At 40.6% G+C, this 26,929-nt stretch overlaps 1 protein-coding gene across 9 annotated transcripts in view; it reads right to left on the bottom strand.

The window, feature by feature from the left end:
* The window catches only part of DACH1 (dachshund family transcription factor 1), a 509,086-nt gene that overhangs the window by 43,022 nt on the left and 439,135 nt on the right, over positions 1-26,929 (bottom strand). For all 9 annotated transcript variants that reach the window (XM_075336822.1, XM_075336823.1, XM_075336824.1 and 6 more), the window contains one exon: positions 6,621-6,772. In XM_075336822.1, coding sequence (XP_075192937.1) covers positions 6,621-6,772 — 152 coding nt within the window. The remainder of the gene's footprint in view (positions 1-6,620; positions 6,773-26,929) is intronic.

Below are 26,929 nucleotides of genomic sequence, written 5' to 3'. Positions count from 1 at the left end.
CAAATTTCTTTTGAACTTGATTAGGGCTGCTTATCCACCATTAGTTCTAACCTGCATTGCAATCTTTCATCAATTTTTCTCTGCTTTCCGTGGCCAGGGAGATTACCTATAATGCCATGGGTTGTAACCTTCTTGATTATGTTTTACATTAGGATCTTTAGAGATGTACTTGAGATTGTTTATATTTTGTCCACAATTTTGGTTATCACGTCCTCAGATAGTTCTCTTCTCTTTCTGTTCCCCATGCTTAGTGTGGCATACACAGACACTCAATGCAAAGATTGAACTTCTCTTTTTTTAATCTAGTCTCAGGTGTGATTTTGCCACATCTGAGTGTAAATGAGCATCACATGCTCAAAAAAAATTTTTTTGCTGAAAATTTGGTAAAGTTGTAACAATTTTGACGCCCCCATTTTTGAAGCCTTGTGTGAAATTATGTCCAATTTGCCTTTTTTCCCCTCTTCTTTTTTTGTGTTGTTCCAATACACACAAAGGAAACAAAGATGTGAATGAAACATGTGTCATTGCAAAAAGTTTCTGGGAGAAATACTTCATTTTCTGGTACAATTTTAAGGGTGCCAATACTTAAGGTCATGACTTTATGTTTTTGTGCTTAAAGTGATTATTTTGTGGAATTTCAGCTAAAGGGAATGTTGAAAGAATTACAATTTTATTGAGTTTTATGTGTATATATATAGTACAAACCAAAAGTTTGGACACACCATTCAAAGAGGTTTTTTTATTTTCATGACTCTGAAAATTGTAGACTCACATTGAAGGTATCAAAACTATGAATTAACACATATGGAATGAAATACTTAACAAAAAAGTGTGAGACAACTGTAAATATGTCTTATATTCTAGGTTCTTCAAAGTAGCCACATTTTGCTTTGATTACTGCTTTGCACACTCTTGGCGTTCTCTGGATGAGCTTCAAGAGGTAGTCACCAAAAATGTTTTTTACTTCACAGGTGTGCCCTGTCAGGTTTAATTAGTGGAATTTCTTGCCATATAAATGGGGTTGGGACCATCAGTTGTGTTGTTCAGAAGTCTGGTGGATACACAGCTGATAGTCCTACTGAATAGACTGTTAGAATTTGTATTATGGCAAGAAAAAAGCAGCTAAGTAAAGAAAAACGAGTGGCCATCATTACTTTAAGAAATAAAGGTCAGTCAGTCCGAAAAATTGGGAAAACTTTGAAAGTGTCTCCAAGTGTAGTGGCAAAAACCATCAAACGCTACAAAGAAACGGGCTCACATGAGGACCGGCCCAGGAAAGGAAGACCAAGACTCACCTCTGCTGCGGAGGATAAGTTTATCCGAGTCACCAGCCTCAGAAATCACAGGTTAACAGGAGCTCAGATTAAAGACCAAGTCAATGCCACACAGAGTTCTAGCAGCAGACACATCTCTAGAATAACTGTTAAGAGAAGACTTTGTGCAGCAGGCCTTCATGGTAAAATAGCTGCTAGGAAACCACTGCTAAGGACAGGCAACAAGAAGAAGATACTTGTTTGGGCTAAAGAACACAAGGAATGGACATTAGACCAGTGGAAATCTGTGCTTTGGTCTGATGAGTCCAAATTTGAGATTTTTGGATCCAAACGCCATGTTTTTGTAGAAAAGGTAAACGGATGGACTCTACATGGCTGGTTCCCACCGTGAAGCATGGAGGAGGAGGTGTGATGGTGTGGGGGGTGCTTTGCTGGTGACACTGTTGGGGACTTATTCAAAATTGAAGGCATGCTGAACCAGCATGGCTACCACAGAATCTTGCAGTGGCATGCTATTCCATCTGGTTTGCGTTTAGTTGGACCATCATTTTTTTTCAACAGGACAATGAATTTGTCTTTGAATGAGAAGGTGTGTCCAAACTTTTGGTCTGTACTGTGTATATATATATATATATATATATATATATATATATATATATATATACTAAATTTTACCTTTGCTGATATACTGGTACAGTACAGAGAACCAGCATCTCAATTGTTTCTTTGGACAAGGGCAGCTCAGTGTATGTGTTTGTCTGTGAGGTTATGCTTTAACCCCTTAAGGACGAAGCCAGTTTTGTACTTAATGCCCAGGCCATTTTTTGCAATTTTGACCAGTGTCACTTTATAAGGTTATAACTCTGGAATGCTTCAATGGATCCTGGTGATTCTGAGACTGTTTTTTCGTGACATATTGGGCTTCATGTTAGAGGTAAATTTAGGATGATATTTTTTTATTTTATTTGTGAAAAAATCTGAAATTTGACAAAAAAATTATGCAATTTTCAAACTTTTAATTTTTATGCCCATAAACCAGAGAGATATGTCACACAAAATAGTTAATAAATAACATTTCCCACTTGTCTACTTTAGATCAGCGCAATTTTTGAAACAAAATTTTTTGGGGTTAGGAAGTTAGAAGGGTTCAAAGTTCATCAGCAATTTCCCATTTTTTCAACAAAATTTACAAAACCATTTTTTTAGGGACCACATCCCATTTGATGTGACTTTGAGAGGCCTGGGTGACAGAAAATACCCAAAAGTGACACCATTCTAAAACCTGCACCCCTCAAGGTACTCAAAACCAGATTCAAGAAGTTTATTAACCCTTCAGGTGCTTCACAGGAACTAAAGTAATGCGGAATGAAAAAAAATAAAAATTAACATTTTACCTAAAAATGTTACTTTAGCACTAATTTTATTACTTTTTCAAGAGGTAACACCAAAAATTGGACCTCACACTTTGTTACCCACTTTCTTATGAGTGCGCCGATACCCCACATGTGGTCAGAAACCTTTGTTTGGGTAAATGGGAGAGCTCGGAATGAAAGGAGCAATATTTGAATTTTGGAAAGCAAAGTTGGCTGAAACAGATTGCGGGCACCATGTTGCTTTTACAGATCCCCTAAGGTACCTAAACAGCAGGAACCCCCCTCAAGTGACCCCATTTTGGAAACTAGACCCCTTAAGGCTTCTATTGAGGGGTATACTGAGCATTTTGGACCCACAGGTACTTCACAGATTTTGATAACGTTACTTTGTCATATTGAAAATTGTAATTTTTTCTCAAAAATGTTGTTTTAGCATCAATTCTCTCACTTTTTCAAGAGGTAATTCCAAAAATTTGACCCAAATGTTTGTTACCCACTTTTTTATGAGCACGGTGATACCTCACATGTGGTCTGAAACCTTTGTATGGACAAATGGGAGGGCTTGGAACGAAAGGAGCAATATTTGAATTTTGGAAAGGAAATGTGGCTGAAAAAGCTTGCGGGCACCATGTTGCATTTGGAGGACCCCTAAGGTACGTAAACAGCAAAAAAAACACCACAAGTGACCCCATATTGGAAACTAGGCCTCTCAAGGAATTTATCTAGATGTTTGGTGAGTACCCTGAACCCCCAGGTGCTTCACAGAAGTTTATAACGTTGAGCCATGAAAATAAAAAAATAAAATTTTACCACAAAATTGTTACTTCAACCAGGTAGCTTTTTTTATCATAAGGGTAACAGGAAAAAAATCACCATGAAATTTATTGTGCAATTTCTCCTGAGTTTGGTGATATCTTATATGTGGTGGAAATCAACTGTTTGGGCACACGGCAGGTCTTGGAAGGGAAGGAGTGCAATTTGACTGAACATTTGGCTGGAATAATTAGTGGACGCTATGTCGCATTTGGAAAGCCCCTAAAGTGCCTAAACAGTGGAGGCCCCCCACAAGTGACCCCATTCTGGAATCAAGACACCTCAAGGCTTTTATCTGGGTGTATATTGAGCATTTTGAATCCACGAATACTTCACAGAATTTGATAAGCTTAGGTTGCCATATTGAAAATTTTCATTTTTTTCACAAAAATGTTTCTTTAGCATCACATTTCTCACTTTTCCAAAAGGCAACAACAAAACGTGGACCCCACAGGTTGTTATTCAATTTCTTGTGAGCGCAGAGATACCCCATATGTGGCCAAAAACCTCTGTTTGGATATATGGGAGGGCTTGGAATGGAAGGAGCACCATTTGAATTTTGGAAAAGTTGAAATAAATTGCGCGCACCATGTCACATTAGCAGGGCCTCTTGGGTACCTATACATTAGAAACCCCCCACAAGTGACTCCATTTTGGAAACTGGACCCCTCAAGGATTTTATTCAGGAGTATAGTAAGCATTTTGAATCCACAGGTACTTCACAAAAATGTTGCTATAGCAACAAATTTCTCACTTTTAGGCTATGTGGCCATGATCCAGCGACACGGCGTCTAGTACACAGTGTCAGCCTTACTGCAGAGATGTGAGTGTTGTCCACGGGAGAACGCAGCTGCCCATGCCCATGATTTGGGTTCAGGCTGCTGTGGACTTTAGTTCTATTCTACCTGCAGAGAACACTCATCTCCGCAGCATAAATTGACATGCTGAGGCTCGGGAAGCTGCGCCACAGGTCAGTTTATGCTGCGGAGAAAAGAAGCACAGTGGGCATGGGATTTCTAAAAATCCTTCCACTGTGCTTCTACTGCACAACACAGCGTTATGGACGCAGGGAAAACACTCTGCACCCAAAACACTGCAAACCCTGATTGTGGGCACATAGCCTAAAATGCTACAATGGATGAATGGATAGATGTCAAACATATATAACGTCCCACCCCCCTGCATATTCTAAGCTGGCGCCCTTTAGTGCCTTTCATGTGGCACTAAAGGGTGCCTAGCCTTGTATTTAGCCCAAAAAGAAAAAAAAATAATTAAAATAAATGACGTGGGGTCCCCCCTATTTTTGATAGCCAGCTAGGGTAAAGCAGACAGCTGTAGCCTGCAAACCACAGCTGACAGCTTCACCTTGGCTGGTGATCAATTTGGAGGGCTCCCCAAGCTGTTTTTTTTTTTAATTATTTATAAATAAATAATTAAAAACAAACAAACAAACATAGGGTCCCCCCAAATTAGATCACCAGCCAAGGTGAAGCTGACAGCTGGGGTCTGGTATTCTCAGGGTGGGAAGAGCCATGGTTATTGGACTCTTCCCAGCCTAAAAATAGCAGGCCGCAGCCGCCCCAGAAGTGGCGCATCCATTAGATACGCCAATCCTGGCGCTTCGCCCCAACTCATCCCGCGCCCTGGTGCGTCGGCAAACGGGGTAATAAATGGGGTTGATACCAGATGTGTAATGTAACCTGGCATTAAGCCCAGCAATTAGTTATGTCACGGCGTCTATTTGATAGCAGACATAACTAATTGACAGTAATAATAAAAAAAAATTGACAACAAAAAAAAAATTTATTTGAAAAAACACTCCCCAAAAACATTCCCTCTTTTGGCCAATTTATTGAAAAGAAAAAAAAAATCTGGTCCCTGCTGTAATCCATTGTGAAAGTCCCGCGGCGATTCTGGACCTTCTAGAATATGGGGGGCAAGTTCAGGGAACGTATCCCCCATTTTCTAGGAGTGCAGACCATCCATTTGAGGAGAGTGGGTGCAAAGAATTTGCACCCACCCTCCCCGGGTCACAGCTGCAGACTCTGTGCAGCAGCAGCAGCAGCAGCCAGCGTCTGAGTCAGACACAGGAAGCTGTCAGCCGCGCTCTGCACGTGTGACCGGCGTGCACTGTGAAGGAGGAGGGGGCCGCGGGGGATCAGAGCTGACAGGTACGGGGGACACCGGGGAACACCGGGGTGGGAATAGGGGGTGACCTGCCAGGGCCTGGGGAGCAGGTTTCTGTCGTATGTGTCATAGCACATGCGACAGAAACCATAGGAAAGGGGGAAATGCGGCCGGCGCGCTGCTGTGCGTGCCGGTATGTGCAGCGCCATGTTAGATTTTCGGGAGGGAGGGGGTGTGGGGGGACACTTTGGCGACACCGGGGGACCCGAAAGGACCGGGGGAGGAGATTTATCTCCCATCTGACATGTTTGTTTATGCCAGATGGGAGATAAATGATTTTTTACCGGCGCGGTCATTTACTGTAACCTGATCATCGGTATACGGTGTATACCGGTCATCAGGTGAGCAGGGACCGGAAAAACCGGCCAGAATCATGATCTCCAGGGTCTCAGCTACCCCCGGCAGCTGAGACCCCGGAAATTTTTTGACTCTGGGGGGCGCTAGACCCTTTTTTCCGACCGCCGTTAAAAAGCGGCGGATCGGAAGAAGTACCCTAATTTGTCGCCGTTAAAAGGCGTATCGGCGGTCGTTAAGGGGTTAAGCAATGACATGCTCTGTATTGGGCATCATGGATTCAAAGCACAGTAAACTGCAACTGCTTATGTGACCTTTATTGCAATCTTTGAAATAAAGTTGAGGAAGGATGTGAGCACAGATTTTGGAAAATCTTTAAAACTTGGTGAAGCTACTTAGGTTTAGTATTTATTAGAAAATTATGTTCTACTTGGTCTATATTGAGGAAAGATAAGGAGGCTCCGGAATCTTTGGCTTATGCATTTTATCTATCTATGTATATATATATATATATATATATATATATATATATATATATATACATACACACATATATATATATATATACACACTCATATGTATAAACATATAATGTTCAAGAGGGGTACTCAACGAATACTTACCAATATTATATTTACATTTTAGAATATTACTTATGCTCATGAGATGATTGGCCTACCTGGATATTAGTCAGTAGTGTCTCTATCGAAGACAGTCCATCAGGAAAAAGAAAGGGAGAAGGAAAACCAGGAGGTAGCGGTTGCCCATGTCCAGACAGAGAGAGTTTGTCAAAGCTGTCTCTCGCAGTTGGTGTTGAGAGCGGGGTCTCATCTGTATGTGATTGAAACAAAAATATAGAACAAGTTACGCTTGTCTGTTTTTATTAGACCTCAGTAATGGTTTCCCTAGTGGTTTCCAGAACATTTATTGCAAATTGGTTCTTGCTATCAAGAGAAAATGCTTTCTGCTGAATTTTCTTTAATGAAAAAGCTGTGGAGATACAACAAGATAAGATTAATGAGTAACTTTATAAGCCTTTTAAATGCGGTCTCTAATGAGACTGAGTTTACAATGCAAGAGAATCTTTCTAAAACAAATATTATCTCACATATACTTGTGATAATATATTCAAACTGACTTTATGACTACCTCCCAATTATCCAATTTTAGCTTGTGTTGTACTGTGCAGAGCTTGACAAATAATGGAGAATATTTAATGGACGGAAAAAAACATTGCTGTCTGTTAATATTTAGTCTTTTAAACAACTACTTGAAAGAATAAGTAAATAAAAGATATGGCTGGGTACGAGATGTGTCATGTTTGCTGACAGTATAAAGTGTGTTCGCAAAAATTGTACAAAAATAAATTAATACATATATTTATACTTAATAATCTATCATTTTAGCAATATTACATTGTCTCAATTATTAGGTAGGTTTTTAGGTGCTACTATGTTTTAGACATGAATTAAAACCAGCATTTTGAAAAGTTTGGCGCAGTGGGTGCATGACACCACATGTAGTTTAATTCATGATGAGCTGTGGCATTCCATGTGCCAGAAATCTTACTTTAGTCAGGAACTGGAGTAAAATTTGTGAATGATCTGTCGGATCATCTGTTGGATGATCCAGATTCAGTAAAAGACTTATGCTTCTTAAGGCCGCTTTACACGCGGCGATTTATCGTGCGATTGCATGTGCGATCGCACCCGCCCCCATCGTTTGTGCGTTACGGCAATTTGTTACCTGTGGCGCACGTCGTTTACCCCATCACACGTATTTACCTCCCAAACGACCTCGCTGTGGGCGGCGAACATCCTCTTCCTGAAGGGGGAAGGACGTTTGGCGTCACAGCGACGTCACCCAGCGGCCACCCAATAGAAGCGGAGGGGCGGAGATGAGCGGGACATAACATCACTCCCACCTCCTTCCTTCCGGATTGCCGGCGGCCGCAGGTAAGCTGCAGTTCATCGTTCCCGAGGTGTCACACGGAGCGATGTGTGCTGCCTCGGGAACAATGAACAACCGGCGAGCAGAAGGACGATCAATTTTTTTAAAATGAGCAACGTGTCAACGAGCAACGATAAGGTGAGTATTTTTGCTCGTTCACAGTTGCTCGTAGCTGTCACACGCTACGATATGTCAAACAATGGCGGATGTGCGTCACTAGTGACGTGACCCCGACGACATATCGTTAGATATATCGTAGCGTGTAACGGGCCCTTTACTGAATCTGGGAGGTCTGACTCCAACATGCTCATGAAGTACAGCAAAAATAAAATTCTGGTCTTGGTGAATTGGGTCATCATGCTTACTCTCCTTCCAAATTGGAAGATATCCAGCTGGGCTATCAGCTCAGAACTAACTGTAAACAATGGTACCCAAGAAAACCCATCTACTGTTTGGAGAAGTGGGGCCAAAAGTGGTCTTCATGGAAGAAAACTATACCTTCAACATGGAAACAAGACCAAATGACTTAACTATGCATGAAAACATAAGAACTGGAGTGTGGAATAATGGCTGCAGTTGCTCTGGTCTTATGGGTCAAAATGTGAAATATGTGACTGTAACAGAAGGCAGTTTGGTCACTGAAGGGATGGAGAGCAGTACATTAATGAGTTTCTTAAGGCAACAATGATGAATGCTAGAGATTATTTAAACGTTTGAGGCTGCATGTCAGCAAATAGATTGAAAGATTTCTTCTAAATAATGGTATCCTCAATGCTGAGAAGTACAGGAAAATACTTATCCATGATGACCTACCATCAATGAGGAATCTGATTAGCTACAAATTTATTCTGCAGCAGGACAATGACCCCAAACATACAGCCAATGTCATTAAGAGGTATCTTCACCATGAAGAAAAAAAAGGTGTCCTGGAAATGATGATATGACACCCAAAGAGCCTTGATCTCAAATTTATTGAGTCTGTGTGGAATTACATGAAACAAAACCTGAATTTTGCAGGCCTGCATCCACAGAAAATCAGTGGTTAGTTCTCTAAGATGTTTGGAACAACAACTCTCATCAATTACTTCAAAATCTGTGAGCAAGTGTAATTAGAAGAACTGAAGCTGTGATGCTGTTTGCAAAGGGTGGTCTTTGCAAATATTCTTTTGATTTGTATTACTTTTTTTTTCATTCACTTTGCATTTTGTTAATTGTTGAACATAAACTATTAACTCTTCTATTTTTTAAAGCATTCTTTGCATATTTTTCTCCATACCTGCCTTGAACGTTTGCACAATACTGTACATATTTGAACGTTTGCACAATACTGTAAATATAAGTGAATAGATAAACTTTAGCTTTTGCTTCACTTTTTATAAATGGCCACAACAAACTATACAGTTAAATATAAAGACAGTTGCTGTGATTCTATTTGTTTATAGAATGTAAACCTACAAATGAATTATAATGAATATAAATATTTTGGAAAATAAATCTATCTGTAGTAATGTGTACAATGTAATCTCACAGCGACAACAAATCAGATTCTATCACATTCACCAGCAATTGCTAAGCTTAATAAAACCTGTGTCCGGTTCTGTAAAGCTGGAAAATGGGTGGTAAACCTCGACAAATGTGCCATTGGGGCTGATAAAATGCAATATAAAAGTATCTGTGCAATGAGAGTGAAGTACTTAGTAAAATAAAATATATTGCTCAAGGGGAAAATTTTTACTCTATAGTTTAAGTTTCCATTCCGACTTTTCTTCCTAGCAATGCCTTAGACTGGCACGTATACTGAAGATTATTTACAGATCAAATAGCTTTTCTATTAAAGAAATTACTGTAAAGCCACTAGGATGAGCGGATCTGTGGAAGTTTGTGTTTGCCACGTTCAACAGGACTTTAGTCAATGGGGACCCAAACTTTGGTGCTGTAAAAAGACATAGTAAGTGCTATGCGGCTGCAAAAGAAAGCAAAATGAGGGAAATTGCTCTGCAAACAAATGTGGATAGGGAATAAATTAAAAAAAAAATTACATGGGTCCTCTCCTATTTTTAACAACTATCACAGGTAAAGACGAAAGCTGAGGGCTGCAACCCTCAGCTGTCTACTTTAGCTTGGCTGGTTACCAAGAGTAGAGGGGACCCTGCTCCATTTTTTTAAATTATATATTAAAAAATCCTCGAAGTTCCAACGTATTCGAACTGGGGAAAAAAAAAGAATCCCCCCACACTCCCTTGTTCTTCAATGTATAAATCCTTGAAGTTCCTCCGCAATCCAATGATGTAATGTCCCATGAGGCCCATTGAGTCCTATAGAGTTTCGTTCTGAGAATCTTCTTAGAACGATTTTCCATACGTCACTCCATAGGTCACACTCCTGAGAAATTCCATACCTACTGCTGACTGGGAATGACCTATGTAGCCTAATTTTCAGAACATTCTCAGAACAAGGCTCCATAGACTCCTGGTCAGTGGCAGGTACAGAATTTCTCACAAGCGGAAGAAATTCCGGATTTGCCATTGACCATAGGTTTCTATGGACTTGTGGGATATTACACCAATGGATTAAGTCGGAAGGTTTTATTTTGAATTAATAAATCGGTGAACGAGGGAGTGTGGAGGAGTTTTTATTCAAATAAACTATTTTTTTCCTATGTGTGTGTTTTGTACTTCTACACTTCACTGGTTAGTAACGGGTGTGTCTGATAGCTGCCTCTCCGTTACTAACCCCTGGGTTTGATTCCAGCTGTCAATTCACAGCTGACATCAACCCTAAAAGTATTACCCCGATTGCCATCCCACTAGGGCAATCATGAAGAGCTGGGCAAAGCACCAGAATTAGGTCTTCTAATGGATGTGTCATTTCTGGGGTGGCTGCGAGCTACTATTTTTAGGGTTGGAACTACCAAATTACCATGGACCATGCCAGCCTCATAATACCAGCCCCCATCTGTTTGCTTTACCTTGGCTGGTTATCAAAAATAGTAGGGAATGTTATTTTTTTAAATTATTTATATAAATAATTGTAAAAAAACGGCATGGGATTACTTTTATTTTTGATAACCAGCCAAGATGAAGCAGACAGTTGAGGGCTGCAGCCAGCCGCTGTCTGCTTTACCTGCACTAGATATCAAAAATAGAAGGGATCCCACTCCTTTTTTTAAATTTTGTACCTTGGCTAGTTATCTAAAATAGTGGGGACCCCACGCGATATTATTTTAAATAAATAATTTATAAAAAATGGCATATGGTCCCTTCTATTTTTGATAATCAGCCAAAGTCAAGCAGACAGTTGAGGGCTGTAGCCCGCAGCTGTCTTGTTTACCTATGCTAGATATCAAAAATAGGAGGTAAACCATGTATTTTTTTTAATTTTTTTTTTGTTCACAGCAGTATACAGGCAGTGTACGAAAAGCTTGTTGATTGGCTTTCAGCAAACTTCATTAACACATGAACAGCACCTAAACATCGAACTCGGACACAGACTTTTTTTAAAAGTCTGTAATCAAGTTCGAGCCCCGAATAACAGATGTCTGGTATGAACCCCGAACTTTACAGATCGGGTTCGCTCATCCTTAAGAGCCACGTCTTAAATGTAAGTTAAGTGGCAATGGAAAAATGGCAGAACAAAATATTTTAGTATGAATTTTTACCATTTTCCAAGAAATAAACTTATGCTGAAAACGCATGTACATAATCTTTTCATGTTTATTTTTCTGCTGTGTAATAGGAGTTCCAAATCTTTAATCTGATACACAAAAATGGACCTGATCAACCCCACAGGCTTATAATGGTATCCACTGGGTTCTGTCATTCTATTCCTTATTTTAATGAAAAAAATACAGCTTCACGGTGCACTGTTCTTATTGTCAAATATGCCAGAATCTTAGATAGATGCTCTAAACAGAACTTACAATCCATATGTGAACACCTCTTTAACATTTATTAAGTTTTTGTACTACATTGAGTGTCACAAATATTCAGGTATCTCCATGTTGTTATTGCCTAATTCCTGTACTGACCATTGCACCTAGAATATCACTAATCCTGAACTATGTGTGCTTTCTGTGATGCGACAGCTTCAACTGTTGTGCAAGTTACATGTGACAGATTCAATAGCAACTGTCAGACCATATATTTCTTACTGATAAGTTTGTCAAGTAAGAGGAACATAGCAGGTTTGTGAAATTCAAAGCATCCCTATGGATTGCAAGTGTCATGAACTAGAATATAAACACAAATTGCACTAAGAGCAAATAGAGGTACCCTAACTCAAGATCATTAAAACATAACTTTTATTAATTAAATAATTGGCTAAGTTTAAAAAAATAGAGAGCGATAGGATATTAGAGAAAGCACTTCCTCACATAGGTAGCGTAATTGGCTGCGGACCAACTGATATAATGCCTTTCCTATATAGCCATAATCATTTCCTACCCCAACATCTGCTAAAATAAAAATTTCTAGCTGGGAGCCTGCCCAACATGTTTTGGCATTGCTGGCTTCATTAGGGACTAATGAGGGCGTCACACGATACGATCTATTGTGCGATCGCATGAGCGATCGTACCCGCCCCCGTCGATTGTGCGTCACGGGCAATTAAATGCCCGTGGCGCACAAAGTCGTTAAATCCCCGTCACACGCACTTACCTGCTTAGCGATGTCGCTGTGGGCGGCGAACATCCTCTTCCTGAAGGGGGAGTGACGTTCGGCGTCACAGCGACGTCACACAGCGGCCGCCCAATAGAAGCGGAGGGGCGAAGATTAGTGGGACATAAACATCCCGCCCACCTCTTTCCTTCCGCATTGCCGGCGGGACGCAGGTAAGCTGTGTTCATCGTTTCCAGGTTGTCACACGGAGCCATGTGTGCTGCTCCGGGTACGATGAACAACCGGTGCAGAGAAGAAGAAACGACTTTTTGAAAATGAGCGACGTGTCAACCAGCAATGATAAGGTGAGTATTTTTTCTCGTTCACCGTCGCTGTCACATGCTACAATATATCAAACGATGCCGGATGTGCATCACTTACGACGTGACCCCGCCGACATATCGCACGATATATCGTCTCGTGTGACGCCAGCATTAGACTTAAGCAGGCTTTACACACAGCGACATTGCTAGCGATGTCGCTGGAGAAAGCACCCGCCTCCGTCGGTTGTATGTCATGGGCAAATTGCTGCCCGTGGTGCATCGCTAGGACCCGTCACACGGACTTACCTGGCTAGCGACGACGCTGTGGCTGGCAAACCGCCTCCTTTCTAAGGGGGCGGTTCGTTCGGCGTCACAGCGGCGCCACTAAGCGGCCACCCAATAGAAGCGGAGAGGCGGAGATGAGCGGGCTGAACATCCCGCCCACCTCCTCCCGCCCACCGCAACGACATCGCTAACGAGGCCGGATGTGCGTCACAAATTCCGTGACCCCCAATGACATCTTGTTAGCGAAGTTGTTGCGTGTAAAGCCCGCTTTAGTCCTTGATGAAGCCAGCAATGGTGAAACATTTTTGCAAAGAAGCAATGCTTTCAGAAAACAATGATTACAAAACAGTACCATAGACTCATGTAATAGAACATTGTGCTGCAGATCTGATTCATTTATGTAGCTGTGCGCCCACCATGTCTTTAAACTTACATTAGCCAGGTGCCAAAGTACTTCTGCATACTTTTTAATTTTGTTAAATCTACTAATCTAAAACCTAATTTCAAATTTATTCTCTATATTTCTATCAAGAACGCTAACATTTAAAGTGAAGCTTTAATTTTGTGGAGCCTCATAAGTTATGGCACGGGTGCACCTAATTTAGTCGAAACCAAAGTGGAAATATTTCAGATGACCACCAGCAGATAGTCATACTTTATATCGTAATCACAAATAAAGTTTTACAGATCTTTTGAGCTGATTTTACATAGCGTAGACCACAGATCAAGTTTAGATGGCTATGAAGATGAGTTGTCTTGGGAAACATGAGATTGCTTTTTTTTTTTTTCTTAAATGAATCCAATTTCTATCATGAAAATAAAGCACATAACTTGTAGCACAATGTTCTTTACAGATTACAATATCAAATATCTTCTTAAATCTTCCAAGCATATTAAACAAGATGCATGAATCAGTATTACAGATCAGTACATCTAAGGTGAACCTAGATCTGCAGGTTACAATTATACAACAGATGTTTAATGCAATATAAAAATGTCTCTTGTATATGACTGATTAGTCTCTTTCCATTTCAAAATACTCTCGCATTATTTATTTTGTTCTGGTCATTGCATGAAAGCCTCCTACTAAATCAAAACAATTGATCTTGTTCAGCTTTTTCATGTGTCTGTAATATTTATGTATTTATGTTCCTTTCTTAAACAAATGGAAACAAAGAAGGGCAGATAAGTATTTTGTTTATGCCTACAAATCAGCACACGGGTTTAAATGTAACGTTCCCACCTCCATTAATGCTGCCATGCATTCACATTTAAAGGCTACCTGTCAGGTGCAATATGCACCCAGAACCACGAGCAGTTCTGGGTGCATATTGCTAATTCCTGTTTACCGTCCCTGTATACACTAGCATAGATAAAGGGATCTTTAGAATAAGTATTTCTAAAGATCGTTTCTTGTATGCTAATGAGGCCAGCGACCAGTCGCAATGGTGTTACTTCCCTTGGCTAGTCGGTCCATATAACATGCTAGCATGCTCCTGTGGGCGTATTAACATGCTACTGAATGCGCAGCGACGCCGCACATACCTCAGTCTTGATGGTGGTTGGTGGTGGATGGATGTGCACTGGGTATGATCTGGAGTCCTCAGCACTTCCGGTAATACACACTATATCTCACTGAAGCCAGGAAGTTTACACCATGTATCAGTTTAGTGTGCATGATCAGAAGTGCCCGGGACTCCAGATCATGCCCAGTGCGCATCCATCCGCCTCCGGCTGCCATCAAGGGTGAGGTATGTGCACGTCGCTGCACATTCATTAGCATGTTAGTACACCCACAGAGGTATGCTAACATGCTATGTGGGCCGACTAGCCAAGGGAAGTAATACCCTTCCGACTAGTCGCTGACCTCATTAGCATATAAGAAACAACCTTTAGAAATACTTTTTCTAAAGATCTCTTTATCTATGCTAGTGTATACAGCAATGGTTAGGCAGGCATTAGTAATATATAACCAGAACTGCTCATGGTTCTGGGTGCATATTGGACCTTACAGGTTCCCTTTAAAGATTAAAAATAGCAGATTGTGGGGAGTCTTTTAGATCTTGAAGTGATCATAACACAGTGACAAGATATACTGAACAGTGTGATTGAGTCAATGATTGAATAATCACCGATTTTTGACAACTAACCATATCACCAAAGAAATGAGAAAATTGCTCACATGCCAAATTATACATACAGTTATACCAATGGGTTAAATGTGCATGAACCTTTTGGTTGGGAGAAAATGCAGTCACACTTGAAGATGTTTACATTTTGGTCTTGGAAAAGACTGGGCAAAAGTAAAAAAGTGTAATGGAGAACATAAAAAAACAGATATTTAACTTAATTATGGCGTAGCTTATGACGACATAATGTTGTCCATCAAAGTCTCTGCATATAACATGACGTAGGTCACAATTATGTTACTTGGGGCCACCGTAGAAAATGACATGGCCTTTATTTCTATATGGGCACTATAAGTGAGAACACAAGCCACCATAATGCTTACATTTTATCACAATGCTTTCTTACCATGGAGCCCTTGTGGTAATCTCTAATCCTTAAAGAAAAAGGGAAGGTTGGCTGCAAGACACCTTTGAATACTTATCGCAATAGAAACAAAACAGAATTAAATTTTCCTATACAAATTATACTAATGTCCTCCAAACTGATGGTTGTCAATGGCTTGGCTTACAGTCTAATGTGTTTGGACATGCCTGATTTCGAACTGTCAATTGTAATGTCAGATGACAGCTTATGTCGGGGAAACATGTCTGGCAATGACTCTGGTAAAAAAAAAAACAGGTGCTTTTGGCCAAACAAACGCTAGTGTGTTTGGGAGAACTGGCTGAGGTAGATGCCGGTCGAATGACTGGATTAACTATCTTTAAAGGGAATCTGTCAACAGGTTTATGTAATCTGAGGACAGCATGCTGTAAGGGTTAAAAAAATATCAACTATGTCTCTATAATAAAGCTGTAAGCTAAAATAAAGGCTATATCACCTAGTAATTATCATTGCTGGACTATAATGTCATGGTCACAGCAGTCCGGCATGCCCCCTCCTCTGATTGACACCTTGCTGTCACTACAATCTCTTTGGAGAGCCTGGTGTGGGCAGGTGCAGTTCACTGAGCTCTGCTGCTTTGCTAAATCTAAAAGCTCTGATTGAACGGCTCCACCCAGTTCTCTACGTAATACATTACTAGAATCAAGGTCTATTTACAGTACCTACATCATGTTGCTCTCAGATGAGGTAGTAAAAACCTTCTGATAGATTCCCTTCACACCCGGGCAATTTTCTGTTTTTCGTTTTTCCACCCTTTCTTTTAAGAGCCATAACTTTTTTATTTTTTTTCAGCAATATAGCCATAAGAAGGGCTTGTTTTTGGGGGGGATGAGTTGTACTTTTAACATCACCATTCATTCTGCCCCATATTGTACTGGATAACGGGCAAAAAATTCCACGTGCAGTGAAATTGTAAAAAAAGTGCAATTGCACCATTGTTTTGGGGATTTTTTTATTTACCATGTTCACTATTTTTTAAAACTGATCTAGAATTATGATTTCCCAGTTCAGTACGAGTTGGCAGATATCAAACATACATAGTTTTACTTTTATCTAAGGGGTGAAAAAAATTCAAGTTTGTTAAGAAAAAGAAAAGCGCTTTTGTCGCTATTTTTTGAGACCCATAACATTCTCATTTTTGGGGATTTGGGTTCATTAATGGCTTATTTTTTGCATCTTGAGCTGGCGTTTTTAAATAAACCATTTCTGCATAGATGCAATGTATTAATCTCCTATTATTACATGTTAATGCAATGTTGTGGCGAGCAAAAAAAAACCCATTTTATTACAGTTTGGAATTTTCTTTTCACTACACCATGTACCGATCAGATTAATTGATTTTATATTTTGTAGCTCGGGCATTTCTGAATGCAGCGATACTAAATATTTTTTATTATTATTAATATTGTTCTATATTCCATGGGGCAAAAGGGGGTGAATTGAACTTTTAGGGGTTTTTTTTATATCTTTAAAACTTTTTTTACATTTTTTATTTGTTTTACTTGTCCCTCTAGGGGATTTATGGCTGCAATCTCTGATCACTTCTGATCAGAGCAATGATTCAGCATCACTTTGATGAGGAAAAATGCTGAGTTACCGTGAGTGCCAGGGTTCTGCCGGCATTCACAGGAAATATGTCATGGCAGCGACAGGGGTTATCATCTGACCCCACGCTGCCATGGCAACCTATTGGTAACATGTGATCGTGTCACAGGGCTGCTGATGGTGGCAGAGAATAGCCCGATCCCCACAGGAGTACTTTAGATCATGCTGTCAGAGTTTCACAGCACAATCTAAGGGATTAACTTGCACGGGTGGATCAGAGATCCACCTGTGCCTGTTGTTAGGTACAAATGTCTGCTGATCAGATAAGCAGACATGTCCAGGGTGTAATGCGGGTTCTTCACATGAGCCCAAATTAAAGGGACAGACACGGCCAAGGGCTGACAGGGATGTAATACAGATGACTTTTGGGTTTTCATTGGCTGTAAGCCCCAATCATCAACATTAACAGAACACTTGAAATAGATCACTCTGTTTGTAATGACTCAATATAATATATGCATTTTTCTTTTTGTATTGTATTACTGAAATAAATTAACTTTTTGATGATATTCTAATTTATTGAGATGCACTTGTATGTATTGGGAGCTAAACTAGAACAATCTAATCTAATATTTATTCACAGGCACATTGATAAAAGGTTGCCTTTAATGGTTCTTACTACTGATATTATTGCATTAAAACATTTTTGACACAATATCTAAAGTAAAACTTTCAGTTACGCACAAGCCTATAAAATATATTTCACGGTGTGTAATACAGCGTAACCGTAGACAAGTCTATTAGCTAATACAAACAATGACTTGAACTTCCTTATAAAAGAAATGAAATGGTAAGGAAAACAAGGTCTAAAAGAACAATAAAGAAATGCAATGTGTACATTTTTCCATTTAGCTCGTGTCACCAAGGTTCACCATTTAGATTCCTTACAAGTTTACCGTTCAGTCATAGAGGTCATATCCATTATGATCCTTGTCCTCTTTTTGATGACATCACAATCTAACCATCAAAGGTTTCCAGAGCAGCCTCTTTCCATCTGCTCATAACATCTCATCACACAAAGTCATGGGATAACAATTACATTACACAAGCATTACAATTCCAGTTATTGGCTCCAATATTTAGTTATTTTCTTAAATGTTGCAACCTGGAAATGTATTTTTCTGTTACGATGCAGGATTAAATACAATATAAATGGAAGCAATGTTGGGAATTGTCTCTAGAGCGGAATGCTATTTACAGACAGCGCAGTCTGCATTGTAACTGTATATTTACACTGAAATATGCGATATCAACAAAAACATATTTCTTTAACATAAATATGTTTCATTATTTAGATTAATGGAGAAAGTACTATTGGCATTTTCCTTTGGCACATATTTCATTTCAGCTGTGATCAACATTGTACTAAAATAAAGTCAAGTATAACAGCCGCTCTCTGCCCATCAAAACTCACAGACGTCTGCCAAGTACTTGTAACAGCTGGTGTTACATTAATTAGTTTAAACTATTTATTTCATCCATCTCCAGAGCAGATTGAGCAAAAACATTAGAGATTATTCTAGCATCTGTAAGTATGCTGCAAACATTCACTAAAAGAAAGTTGGAATATTAGTTGTAAGCTAATACATGATTTAAAGCTGAAGATGGTTTGTTTGGAATGTAAAACAGCGTTATCCAGTCATCTGCGCAATATAAGCCCAGTGTACATCTCTAAGACTACGGTAAAAAGCATGCAAATTGCTCTTTGCAGTTACCAAAAAAAGTCTTAGAAAATATAATTAAAAAGAGATAGTAATTCTTGGCAGAATGGCTCATTAAACAATGTATGTCAACTACTGGATGACTCAGAATATTAGTCAAAAATTTTATGTTTATTAACTGGAATGAAGCCCTAAGAACGATGATCAAACTGCTGTTATAAGTGGTTGTAACAATCTCAATTAAAATTACTTTGATGGACTGAGATAAATATTTAAATGGAATTATCCTCCTAAAATCCATATCCTCTTGCCTTGCATCTTTTTAAAAGCATACTAATACAGTTTATGATATGTTAGCTCAGTTTAGGTGCATTCACTAGACCAAAGGAGAACAATCTTATAAATTGCGTTAATTAAATAATCATCTATAAAAGAGGTGTAGCTCACAAAAAAAGATGGGATATGCTTATCGGACAAAAAAACCCTTAAAATCTGAATTAATTTAAAACAGATAATTTGCTGCCTTTTAGATTGGGTGAGAACAAAGTAAGAATAGAAAGGTTTAACTCCTTCCTACCCTGTACCATAATAGTATTTCAAGGGAATTATGGAGCGCAATTCCTATAATATTAGCTAGCAGAGGTGGCCTAAGCACAATTCATAATTAGAGATTAGCGGACCTGTGGAAGTTGGGGTTTAGCGGGTTCAGCCGGACTTCAGGCTCAGTTCTGTTTTGGACCCGAACTTGATCTGAACCGCATTGGAGGTCACTGATTTGACAATTTGGCTCTCAGCCCCACATACAGCCAGCCATAAACAGAGCACCTCCTGGGAAAGTGTTTTTTTCTATTTTTTGTACACATCAAATCCGATAATGCTAATTTTACCCCAGTGTTTGAGAGAAATTCAAACACTGCATGCGGCTCGCATTGGTCTGAGCAATGAGCATACCAGAACACATTGATGCTTGTTCAATGAGCATACCAGAACACATTGATGCTTGTTCGAGTGGTTTGCATATGTAAAGGACTCAAACTTGAACACAGATTTTTTTGCAAAGTCTTTTGGTATGAATCCCAAACTTAAAGGTTCGAGTTATTATTATAGAGCCATTTATTCCATGGTGCTTTCCAAGCGAAAAGGGTAAACATAAAAAACAAGTACAACAATCATGAACATTAGAAAACAGACTGGTATAGGAGGAGAGGTACCTGCCCGCGAGGGCTCACAGTCTACAGGGAATAGGTGAGGATACAACAGGTGAGGACAGAGCTGGTTGCACATTGATCTACTGGTCTGAGGGTTTTTGTAGGTTATAGGCTTGTCGGGAGAGGTGGGTTTTCAGGTTCCTTTTGAAGGTTTCCACAGTAGGCAGGAGTGGGATATGCTGGGGTAGAGCATTCCAGATGGGGGAGAAACCTTGTATGCGATTGTGGGAAGAGGAGCTAAGTGAGGAGTAGAGAAGGAAATCTTGTGAGGATAAGAGGTTGCGTGCAGGTAGGTACCAAGAGACTAGGTCACATATGTAATGAGGAGGTTGTTAATGGCTTTGTATGTCATGGTTAGTGTTTTGAACTGCAGTCTTTGGGCAAAGCCAGTGAAGGGATTGGCAGAGTGGCGAAGCCAGGAAATAGCGAGAGGACAGGTGGATTAATCGGGCCACAGGGTTTAGGATCAATTGGAGGGGTGCAAGAGTGCTGTAGTTTGCTAATCTCTAGTTGGAATACAACTGACAAACCACTATAACAGCCAGGATGAAACTAAACTGATCCTGACCTGAATTTATCTCTGACCACAGTATCTAAATAGTTAGAAAAAGGAAGAGGTCACCCTCTGGTGACCCCATAGTCCTTACATGATACAATTGCATGGTGCCAATTAATTGTTATTGCAGTCAAAGACCTTTTCTTATTTGGTCACTCCACCTTCCAAAAAATGCAACAAAAAGTGATTGGAAACATATACAGTATGTACCCTAAAATAGCCTAATGAGAACTACAAGCTATCCCAGAGAAAAACAAGCCCATTCACAGCTCTGTGAATGGAAAAGTAATAGATCTCACAGAATAAAAACATCCAATAGTGTCCTGTATCACCAGGCCTTTCCGATCACTTAAACGTTACATACAATAATGACATTTTAGCCAATACTTGAGAAATAATTTATTATAGCAAAAAATGTATTGACTTTTTACACATTTGTGCTGGTGCAATACTTTTGTAAAATATAGGAAAAAAGGAATGTAACCAACTATAGCATAGCAAAATTCATATAATGAAGCCCAGAAAACTGGTGTTGACTGTACAACAGCAGCTCATGACTGGCATTAATTTTGTTTTCTGGCGCACACACAGCCCAATGATACAGTATATCATATTTATTAAGCGGAAGTCTCCTCTTACTAACCTTGGGACACCTCATTACAATGAGCTTTTGGATCAACCTTAGTAAATTCCTCACAGAGTCCAGGATGAATATATAGTGATTACATTTCCACTATAAACAGGTGTAACTGCAGTGCAATCCAATCTCCTAATCAAAGACACAGCTGTCGACATCAATATAATCATATATGTAAGGCCTCATTCAGATGTCCGTGAACCCCATACTTTTTCTGTCCATAATTTTCACAAACAGAACACATACCCCTTAAATTCTAAGCTGCTGTTCATATGTCCGCAGAAAAATCATAGAAACGGGTCCCACTTTGATCCCATTTTGAGTGCAAAATCATGCATACAAGTTTATGGGTCCATGAAAATCATGGAGAGCACATGGATGCCTTATATGTGCAATCAATGTGCTGTCCATTTTTAACATTGTAGTGAATATGAAAAGCTCTGCAAAACATTTTTAACAAATGAGAAAATTAGAAAAAAAGCAGACATCTGATTGAGGCCTTACAGATCTTAGGCAACCACTTCCAAGTGAATGTCATGATTCACCCTGTGCATATACCTTGTAAATACAATGCAATTGTCATGCGCGGTCCAGATCCGCGTTTCTGGATCGCTACTACCATGTTGGACTCTGTCCACAATACTGAGTCTGACAAACAACCTATCATATGCTGCCCAGAATGGTACCCGAAGTTTGCTAGTACCAGATTAGACTCTGTATGCACTTCAGATTTCAACAAGTAACCTGGCTTCTATTGAGGAGCTCTGTTCTGACGGGCGTTGGCTGTTATACTACCACTGCTTTGGGGAGTTAATGCCTCCTGGAGCAGTGTGAGGCTTATCAGAGAAAAAGGTTGCTAATCACCATCTTTTGCTTTTCTTATCCTACTTAAGTCTGGCCAGTTCTATGACTTATTGACAAAGATAGCATCTGCTTGGCCTTTGCGATATCTTGGCATCCGTGGCGAACTTCCTGTTGGTCACCAGTGACTTGTTATTTGTTCTGTGTAAAAGTTCCATGGTGTGTCTTTCTCTCTCCCCTTTGGTTTGGTTTGTCTCTACTCTGTGGATATCTGCTGTGTGCGAGAGTTTCAATTTACTACCTTGTCTTTGTATCATGGGAGGCTTATTACTTTGTGTCCATCCCACCCCTGAGTGGGGGGTTGTGGGGGTATTAGATCAGGGCCGAACAGGAGACAGGGCTAGGTCAAAGACCCGGACCTCCCTACCTTCAAGGGTGAGGGTGAGCACAGAGGCCCCAGTCTTAGGGCCAGCATAGGTGTCCCTGTGTCCCTTAGTCATCCGTGACAACAATACTTATCTTGTACTGATCCTGGTAAAAGTCTGTGTCATAGACTGTTACTCAAGTTGTTTTTCCAAGATGTGTGAATTAGGCCTTATATTGCATACAATCTTTAGACAATGTGCATATGAAATACTACTTTGTATTTATAAAAGTCAATGGAGTATGCTTACTAAATTGTGTAGTTAGCATGTTATACAGCACATGCTAGGAAGAATACTACAGTGTGCAGCTCTGTTTTCTCCAGTAAAATGAAGAAGCATCATGACAGAAACCCTATATAGTTTACTGGGTTTGTGGGGTGCTGCTGGTGTTCATTATTTGTTGGTTCCAGACTGACTTATTCTTTCAAGTGAGAGGTGGGGGGATGAATAATCATGTTAATTGACTTAAAACTTGGATTCTCAGGGTTAGAGCTTGGGTTTAAATAGCAATATTACCCTGGACAAACTCTTTTATGATTTACATTTACATTTGCGTCCAGCCAGAATCTCACATTAGTATTTAACGAGTACAACACCTATCACTTTAATTAGTTAAAAGTATTCACTAGCCTTAGAATATAAACTTTGAACAAATATTTTCCATTAAACAAAATTAAATACATATAAGTTAATGATCAGGAAGCATATTAACACCCCAATCTTACTGGTTTTTGAAGCTGCCATTGGCTGAAGGGGGTAAAGGAATGAAGCGAAACATAGATAAACATAATTGTGCAGGAACAGCATATTTCAGCATTAGCTCCACTTTAAAATGTGGATATTTTACTGCAGTTTCAAATGACAATTACTTATTACAACTTAATGCTTGGTCACAAACACATTTAATTACAGTCATTTATTTTGCAGAACTATGCGCACAGGTTTCACAACCATTTGCTTGTTATTACCCTTGGGCAGCTTACGACAGGATGGGACATAAACCACTGTTGATTAAATATCATAAAGGGTTGACGAAGTACAGTGATAGGTTGCATTACAAACCTGTTTTATCTTATTTTAGGATCTTGAGGAGAGTATGAAAAAATCCACACAATATAAATACTGTAGGTGGATCAAAATATTAACGTTACATAGTTACATAGATTGAAAAAAGACCTAGGTCCATCTAGTTCAACATTCCTCGAAAATTATATATTTTGTCACTATATCATTTATGACCGACAATTTTAGTAAAAATTTCAATAAATGAGAAGTCTACTATGACAATGATTCTAGTACTGTTACGGGGGGACCGGCAGATTAGGACCAGGGGGTATATATCCTAATCGCCAGTCGGGGCCCACCGTGCTCCAGATGACAAAGGAGCTGCTGGCACCTGAGGGTTAGGTGGAGACTATAGAGCTGGATGGCTCTGAGATAACCCAGGAACTCTGGGAACCGGTCACGTGTGTTGGGACACGTCAGACCGGACGACAACCCGATTAGCGTTTTGGTGCACCTAGCGCTACACCAACCACGTGTGCAGGAAACACGTCAGGCCGGGTGGTAACCAGGTAGCGTTGACCGGAAGACCGCCACGAAAGCGCCCTGTCGGCCACGTGTGTAGGACACGTCAGGCCGAGCGGTCCTCCGATTAGCGTTTCTGGCCACCTCTCGACTGGCCACGTGTGTGTAGGACACGTCAGGCCAGATGGGTACACCAGTAGCGTTGACCGGGAAGCCGAGGAGGATAGGGAACAACCTGTTAACTCCACAGGGGTCCTGGGGTACGCTGTCCGTGCGCGTAGGGGGCACAACCGGACAGGTGGCGCAGCAGGTGCGTTGTCCGTGTGCGTAGGGGACACAATCGGACAGGTGGCGCAGCAGGTGCGTTGTCCGTGTGCGTAGGAGGCACAATCGGACAGGTGGCGCAGCAGGTGCGTTGTCCGTGTGCGTAGGGGGCACAATCGGAAAGGAAGCACAGCAGCCGCAGCCCAGTTAACACCACTGGGCTGCTATAGCAAGACTGGAACAGCAGGAGGGAAGCACGGCGCCTGATCCTGATGTGCCGAGCCACGAATCTTGGCATGACAGGCACCGTTCGCCTAACCCTACCTACCGCTTCCCAACATAGGCTTATGCCGCAATGAGGCTCTAACATTGAGGTGTGCTCTGACTGAGCAAAAGTGAAGACTGCGCACCTCCATGTTGTCTCCAGCCCCTTTTATAACCTGGGTCCGCCCCAAACCCAGGGTGGAACCACCAAGGTCCAATAGCAGAGTGCCATGTCATCAGTGACGTCACATGCGACCTATCCGGAACCGCCACGTCATTGATGACCTCATGGCAGCCACGCCCCAAACACTTCACCAGTCATCGTCTGACGACCAATGCTGAGGTGCCAGATCATAGGGGCGGGCCTCTGCGAGCCAGTCCGGAGTTGCCACGTCATCAGGACACCTGACACCCTCTGCCCTATCAGGGCCTGCCACCTCACGGACATGCTGAGTGAGGTCCTTACCGGACCTAGCCTCTGATGCACTAAGTGCCTGAGCATGCTCAGTAGCCTGAGCCACAGGCTTAGAAAGCAGACTATCAGTTTGAGCATGCTCAGTAGGCACATCCCAGAACTTAGACACAGCACGAAGTCCAAGTACCTGTGCAAAGAGGCTGTTAGGGTTAATTGTGGGAGCATGCTCAGTAGCCTGAACTGAGGACTTAGTCTCAGACATAACACAAACAGGCTGAGCATGCTCACTAGGCAAAACACCGGGCTTAGACTCTGGCTGGGGTAAATCGGCGCACGCATGCGCACTAGCCGCCTCTCCACACTTAGACGTGGTGGAAGGAACAGCCAACTGGACAACCCGAGGCACGGCCAAGAACGGCAGCCGGCGCCTGGGCGCAACAGGAACCGCAGCAGGCTGCTTGCGGCTATGGTGGCGCCGGTTCGTAACAAGTACAGTTAAAGAACATTCTCTATGTATTCTGATGTTAAAGACATAATTTTCTTACGCAGTAAAACCTTAACTTTGCATAAATTCATAATACCAATGAAGACAAGAAATACATACTATGAGATAAAAATGACCTTTTCTACACTGATCTGGTTATAATGTCCACCAATCTCCATCTCCTCAACTATTCACAAACTCTAAATTCACTTACAAAATCTCCGTCTTCATGAAATGATAGTTTTAAAGTTTCCCATTAAAGTATATTAATAGGGAGTACAAAGTTACTGCTGAGAGAACAGACAGACAAGAGATGCTGCTGCTTATTCACATAAGAGGTTTACTGTTCCATATTAAAGGAGCTGTCCACTACTTTTATATTGATGGTCTATCCTTAGGATAGGTTATTCAATGTCTGATTGGCCGGGATCCTATATAACACACCCATGATGATCAGCTGTCCTCGGTGCTGGTGTTGGCAGCAGGTGGCCAGAAATGCTCAGTTCCGAAGTTGCTCCATCAACTGACAGGCTACAGCTGGGTCCTGCCCAACCACCTCCCATTCAAATCAATACCAGGCAGATGTGCAGTGTCCGGCTGTGACTCTGTGACTGCTATCAGGAGAAAGGGCAGTTCTGGAACTAAGCATTTCCGGCCGCTTGCTACCACTGGCACCAAGAACAGCTGATCGGTGGGGGTGCTGGGTGTCGAACCCTGGATGATCAGACAGTAATGACCAATCCTAAGATTGGCCATCAATGTAAAAAATGGGAATTCACAGCTACATTGCTCAGTACTGATGTTTATTGATCCACTGATTCTGAGTCTATGTAAGATAGATATAGGAAAGCAGAGTCTATTCTTCTCAGTGTGCAATGTTATGAATAAACCATTACAATTATTTATCTGCTAATGCTCTGCTTTGTGCCCCACTTTCTTTCCATATTACTCTATGGTAAATTGTAAGCTGATCACTCAGTGAAGCTAAAAAGGTGTTTCCTCTCAGAACAGATCTGACAAGTGAATTCAGATTATTTCGACAGTTTAAGAGATAGAGGAAGGGAGAAATGAATGGAGACCTTTGAAGTAAAAAGATTTGCTGAAATTTGTTTTTCATTGCATTTACACTTTAAGGGTATTTCTGCTTTTCAACAATTGTATCTATAACCAAATATCACCAGCTATTAAAATCATGAATATGTATAAAATATTCCTTTTCCAAATGCTAGAAAAGAGAAGAATATTCTATATTGTTCTACTGTATTGAAGCCTCAGTCATTCAAAGTTCTCAAGTTTTATATTTTTAATTTATATATGTTATAAAACCTAACAATGACAATTTCTGTCAAATTAAAATCTCCATTGGTGGTAAAATTGATGCGACCTGGTGATTATTGTCGCTATGAGTATAAATTTA

Source organism: Anomaloglossus baeobatrachus, chromosome 2 (assembly GCF_048569485.1).
Source record: "Anomaloglossus baeobatrachus isolate aAnoBae1 chromosome 2, aAnoBae1.hap1, whole genome shotgun sequence".
NCBI classification, from domain to species: Eukaryota; Metazoa; Chordata; class Amphibia; order Anura; family Aromobatidae; genus Anomaloglossus; species Anomaloglossus baeobatrachus.
Note: the sequence above shows the minus strand (reverse complement) of the source record. Positions and strands in the feature narration are given on the sequence as shown.